The sequence below is a fragment of the Salvia miltiorrhiza genome, chromosome 1 (genome assembly GCF_028751815.1).
Source record: "Salvia miltiorrhiza cultivar Shanhuang (shh) chromosome 1, IMPLAD_Smil_shh, whole genome shotgun sequence".
NCBI classification, from domain to species: domain Eukaryota; kingdom Viridiplantae; phylum Streptophyta; class Magnoliopsida; order Lamiales; family Lamiaceae; genus Salvia; species Salvia miltiorrhiza.
In genome coordinates, this window is record NC_080387.1 from 48,859,068 (window position 1) to 48,865,252 (window position 6,185).

Sequence of the window (6,185 nt, forward strand, 5' to 3'; positions counted from 1 at the left end):
AAAAATACAATTTGGATAGTGCCAAGCTTTATCCAATCTAATTTTAATTTTTTTATGAAATGAACTTCTCATATACATATGATCAGGAAAAAGAAAAAGAAAAAAATAGCACACTGATTAGCTTGAACCAAACTCAAATTGAGCACATTTGCTTGCAAAAATATGCAAGTATAGATAAATCCGAATTTTGGAAACACAGCATGCAGAAGAATTAAAATGCTGTTTATATTGAATGAAAATACAATTGACAACACATAACATTATACGGCCGTTTATACCATAGCCAGAGTTGCATTTCACGCAATAAAATTACAATAACATAAGGGATCGATGTACTATCGCCTTTTTAAAGAAATACATTTAATATATTAGGGATATATTCCCAGAGCAGATATCGATTTCACTTGTTTCGTATTGCTGCCCTTCTGAATTGATGCTTTTCCGGCCCCTATAATTAAAAATAAATAACCCCAGATTAAATAAGGCAGCACATAGGTGAAGCAATTTGAATCTCAGAAAAAATACTTTGGAGTTAGAACTATACATAATTATTGGTCATCAAAAAGCAGTTAGAAAGTTTAAGAGAAAAGGCGCACGATCAATTTTTCTAATAAAGGAAACACAATAACGAATGCTTGTCATTTTGTGGATGGATGATTTGTTGAAGAAATGAAGCTAAATTTGCACAAGATATAATTCGAGAAATAGAAAGGTATATCGACATTACCTCGTTGAGTTTTGGTTGGCTATTTGTCTCCAGCATCAGCCCAAAATGAATATGAGGAAAGTGTGCCCACTACACCAAGTAAAATTAATCATATCAATGTGGTCCAAAACTTATTTCCCTTTTAAACGTATCCAATCTCGTATTTTATTTCATATATTCACGTCCAACAATATATATAAACTATTACATGAAATACTAGGTTGGACTGTCAAAACTCAAAATTCACTAGCAACTAGTTTCTCTTTTTTTTACAAAAAAAAATTAATTATATATCGGTTTTTTTAGCATATACTCATATAAATAATATATTAGGTCAACTTACATTTTTTGCAGCAGTACTGAAAGCCTCCCTGTGACTGATTTCTGGATTATTGGCCTTGATTCTTTGAATCTCCTCTCTGATGATTTACATTTATGGTGTGAACTAATTAGCAATCAATGCTAGTTGCAATTTCTTGTATATAGAATAATGAAACATATATAACTCAGAAAAGTGAGTAACAATTTGAATTATAAATATCATGTTGCATAATCCCATTACTTTATGAACTGGTTATACGCTGATGGAACTCGCTGCCTCTTCTCCGGAGCTGCACACAAGATCACGGTGCAAGATTAAGATACAATCAATTAATTAAATTAGAATAAAAATCAAATTAAGAAGTATGTATATATATTTATACGTCGATTCACGATTCTGGGCTCAGGTTTTTTCGAAATTGAGGGCTGGGTTTTGTAGTTCCATTTGGAAGATGAGCTCAGATCAACCTTGTATTCAGTTGGAGTAGTACTGCTGTTAGTTGCCTGAAATAGACCAATCAAATAATTATAGTTTTTATACTATAAATTATAAGTTGTAAATTTGACAAATATTGTTGAAACGGATGCTATAAAACATATTTTCTAGATCATGATCATACCACTGAATACTAAAAAAAAGACCAAAAAAAAAAAGAGAAGAAGAAGCAAAACACACACAAAATCAGACCAAAAGGGGTGCTTGAAAAGATGTTTACTCACAAGATAAAGAAAGGATAAACTAACAACACTGAAATGACTGATTCAGTTAAGAAAATGGCTGCTAGAATTGACAGTTGCAAGATGTAGCCGGAATCTAGGGGAAAAATACGTGTTTCCACTGCAGTGGACAATTCCTGATGAAAAACCAGAATCTATATATAAATAGTGCTTCAATTCATCTCAGAGCTAGAGAGAGAGAGAGAGAGAGACAGAGACAGAGACTTTCTTCCTAATATATAATATTAAATTAAACCCATATCTCCTATCCATCAAATCACCTAATCATTTAAATACGAAAAGTAATGATCTTCAATCTTCATCCCAAGAAAATTAAAAATAAAATGCAAGGAGATAGATAATTAGCAGCAGCTGTAGCTGCAAAAATACAATCTCCAAGAAAAGCAGACTATGTGCTGCGGTTATGGCGGCTGAGATGTAAGATCTTGAAGCAATAAACGGCCGTTTACTTTTTGAGGTTACAGGATTCCGTTTGAGAAGATCCAGAAACCCTAGATTTGAGGCTGTATCAGTATTATAAAGTCAAAATAAACCTGAAAATCTTGGCAGGAAGAGGGCGGCTGCATCGATGGGAAGGCAGCAGCAGCCATATTCACAGTCCACAGATTGCTGCAGTGGCCGCATCGAACTGTCACAACATCAAGCAAACTGCTGCATGGAACACTCACCTGCACAAACAAGCACCATCAACAAATGTAACATCTCAGATGAGAATGAGATCCTAGGTTTTTCTATGGTTTCATTCAAATCTGATAGACACAACCCTAAAATTCTCGAGAGCTGGTCCAATTTGAATTGGGAGGCTTTCACTTTAATCAAAAACCACCGAGGAAAAAGGCTTAATTTTGACAGCATAGCGAAATCTTTTTCAGACAGGAAAAGAAAAGCTTAAGCCAGGAGGAGATGAAGGAATTGTAGCCATCATCGCCTCGAATCAACATACTACTTTTAGCAAAAAAATCAAGACCAGCTATTATGTATGTGTGTGTATATATGTTTCTTTTTCAGCAGACGTGATTCCACCTTCACAGGCAGGGAGATATATGACTTTTCTTTATCTGTCAAAGGAAAGAAGAAAAAAAGAAAAGAAAAGGGAGAATTGTTGAAGTGGACAGATGATGATCGCCACAAACAAACAAGAAAACCCCTGGAGCAGAAATGATGTGCATTTCCTGCATAATAGCACCAAAACCTGATCACTGAAGCCCAGGAATCAGCTTTATTCATCGCCTCAGGAAATCATCTTTTTCTTTACAAAACCCACATGAAATAAATTTGCACACACACGCAAAAAAAGAAAAAGAAGAAAAAGAGGAGATTTGAAGAGCTCTCATGCATAATGAAATGATGAGATCCGAGTAGAGTTGTACCGCAAGAACGATGTTGCAGAAGTTGCAAGGGATGTAGCGGAATTGCTCGGACACATCCATTTCTGAACAAGAGAAAAAGTGAATAACCCAAATAATTAGCTGAAACAAGAGATAAGGGAAAATAAATTTTCCTTGCTGAAGCTTTTTCCTCTCTTTGTCTATAGCTTTGCGTCCAAATTGAGCTATGCTATATACACAAATTTATATGCACATATATATGATAGCATCCAAGAAATTTATGATTTCTAGACAGCCACCGCCACCTGCGTGAGGTGAAATTATAAAAAGTAAAAGGTGGGGTAGAATGTAAAAGGTGCGATATGTGGATACAAGTGGAAGTGAAACGACGTCGTCCGATTGATATATAGTGGGTTGAGGATTAAGGGTTAGGGTTTCGATGAGGTGAAAGGATTTTTGGCAGCATTAGCACAACTGTGGCTTCAATTCCTTTATTTATTTTTATTTTTGTTTTTAAGAAATAATGGGTCTCTTTCGTTATCTCTATCTCTGCTATCCTCGGCGGACGAGGGGGGCGGTTTTCCCTCACTCTATGCTACTCCCTTTGGACACCTTCTTGAAGGCGTAGGCACAAATAAATCTTGATAGATCCTTGGGATTTTCTAAATTTCAACTTTCAGATTTAGATGACTCCATTTTTTCATAATTTGATTGGATGATATGGGTACTTTTAATTTGTAATAATAATAATAATAATTTATACAAAATACTACTAATAATTTTATAAGAATAAAAATTTAATATACAATTTGTGGATACGTACATGCTTTAAAAAATTATTAGTTTGATGTAAACTAGTACGCTCTCTCGCGATGCACGGGCACAATATATTTTGTTACTTTTAAAATTTAAAATTATATAAAAATATTAAAATGCCATTGTTTATGAGTTAATTTGAAACAAAAACAATTATGTTAGTTAATTAATTAATTATAAGTATTTGATTTAAAGTAGTGTAAAAATACTATTATTATCAATTTAATGAATACACGAATATTGTATTGTTGTGTCCAAAAAAATCACATATAACGGAAAGCAATAAGAATGCAGACATTTACGTATTCGATCGTAAAGATCTACATCCAAAGGAATTTTTTGGTTTCACTATGATTTGTGCGTGTTTATATTGTACAGAGTTGGATCCTTACATCCACAGGATTTTTTGGGTGTTTTTCACCATGATTTGTACGTGTTTACATTTTACAGAGTTGGATCCTTAAATAATGAATATATGCTCCTATTTAAAGACAAAATACTAAGAAATTCTAGTAGGAATGGGACTCTATTTAGACTTAGAATACAACTATAATTCTTCATATTTATACTCATGTCTTCGTGTTGATCTTCTTCTTTATTAGATATTTGATAGTCTTCAAGATAGCTTCAAATCCCGAAAAATTAGGGGATGCACATTTTTGTCCTCATCATGTATAATAGTAATAATTAAACACGTATAATAATAATTAAATTTAAAGCAAGTCAGCCTCATCACACTAAAAAATTAATAAAACAAATTTAATAGCCTTCATTTAATATATCAATTTGGACTCTTAAAAGTTCAAACTATATTATTATTAAAACTTCATATTTGAATAGCTCAAAACTAATTTAAAAAGTATGAAAAATACGAATAATATAAAAAGAAAAATATAACAACAAATATATTTATATAAATAAATAAATAATTTGCGCACATAATTAAATAATCCAAGCTAGTCTCGACCATTTATTACGGATTGATTAATTTTGGACTTGTTTGATCATGTTATCATTCAAATACTCAATCCTAGGATATATTAATCAATCGATCACATCATTAAGTGCTCTTCAATGGGACACTTAATTACAAGTGTCCCATTAGAGCTATTTTAATAAGATTTATGGTTATACATAGATTTTTAATAATTTTTTTTTTACTTATTTATTCATTCTTTCATGAACATTTAGTCAACAAGTATAAAATAAATTTTGAACATTTAAAATTAATTAAATTATTATAATTGTGTATCAATTATAATGTCATCAAATTGATTATAACATAATCATAACACTAATATGACCACACTGCATAATTTCTTTTTGAATGAAATATGCATGCAATAACATATTTTGTCTAAAATGATCATATATGTCAGTAAATATAAATAAAATATTCAGTAAACGTAAATAAAATTATTAAAATATTAATATTGATTAAATTTATGATTACACATGGGCTTATAACAATTACTCCCTCCGTCCCAACGAAAGCGATGCGTATTCCTTTTTGAGCCGTCCCAACGAAAGTGGTGCATTTTCTTTTTTGGTAATAATTTTACACTACAAACAATGGGCCCTACACACATGTACACACTTTTACACTAAAATCTTATTCTCCTTAAATTCCGTGCCGAAAAGAAGTGCACCGCTTTTGTTGGGACGGATGGAATATTTATTTATTTATTCTTGAATATTTAGTTAGCATATTTATGGCTCAACTGTACAGTGCTACAATTGACTAAGAGCACAAGACTTTAAAATATAAGTCTGATGAGTTGAAAGAATTTTCATAGTGGATTGTGAGATAATAACGACTATGCATCTATCGGTCTCTTTTAGAATAAATTGCTTAAATAATTTGAAAATTCAATAAAATACAATCGTTTCAAGTACTTACCTATCATACTTCTAGGACTGTAAACAAGCTGAATACTAGCAGGCTCGAGCTCGACTCGTTTAAATATTTGGGTGTTTGAGCCCGGCTCGTGCTCGATTTGAACTTTTATCTTGTTATTCGAACTCGGCTCGTCACCCACTTACCGAGCTTGGCTCATGTAATACTCAATAATGTCGAATTCGAGTTTGAGCTCGAACTCGGCTCGCTAAATATTCGTATACATGATATTCGAGCTCGAAATCATTAAAATTTTTGGATAAACTTCATAATTAATATGTTACTCAAGCTCGTGCTCGTCTCGTTTAAGGCTCGTATACTAACTCGATTGAAGGCTCAATTGAAGGTTTATGAACATGCTTGCAAACATGTCCGCGAA

At 32.4% G+C, this 6,185-nt stretch overlaps 1 protein-coding gene across 3 annotated transcripts; it reads right to left on the minus strand.

Annotated features, from left to right (window-relative positions):
- Nucleotides 1-201: 201 nt before the first annotated feature.
- On the minus strand, nucleotides 202-3,680 carry LOC130988897 (axial regulator YABBY 5-like). Of its 3 annotated transcripts, none has more exons than XM_057912888.1 (7): nucleotides 3,136-3,680; nucleotides 2,299-2,433; nucleotides 1,411-1,531; nucleotides 1,269-1,317; nucleotides 1,050-1,125; nucleotides 728-796; nucleotides 202-448 (listed from the first exon to the last, which is right to left on the minus strand). In XM_057912888.1, exons 1-7 carry the CDS (start codon nucleotides 3,193-3,195, stop codon nucleotides 401-403), a joined length of 558 nt encoding a protein of 185 aa, XP_057768871.1. In that variant the 5' UTR covers nucleotides 3,196-3,680; the 3' UTR covers nucleotides 202-400. The 3 variants fall into 3 exon arrangements, with proteins under 3 accessions (XP_057768871.1, XP_057768862.1, XP_057768852.1); XM_057912879.1 differs by having other exon boundaries at nucleotides 202-796; nucleotides 3,136-3,197; nucleotides 3,267-3,420; XM_057912869.1 differs by having other exon boundaries at nucleotides 202-796; nucleotides 3,136-3,421.
- Nucleotides 3,681-6,185: the final 2,505 nt, after the last annotated feature.

Bases quoted from the DNA above. Each gene is read 5' to 3' on its own strand.
- LOC130988897 (XM_057912869.1), bottom strand. From the start codon at position 3,195: ATGGATGTGTCCGAGCAATTCCGCTACATCCCTTGCAACTTCTGCAAC. The intron at 1,532-2,298 runs GTTTATTTTGAC...GGTCTATTTCAG, and splicing joins CTTCCTGCCAAGATTTTCAG to GCAACTAACAGCAGTACTAC. The intron at 1,318-1,410 runs GTATAAATATAT...TCTTGTGTGCAG, and splicing joins GCCCAGAATCGTGAATCGAC to CTCCGGAGAAGAGGCAGCGA.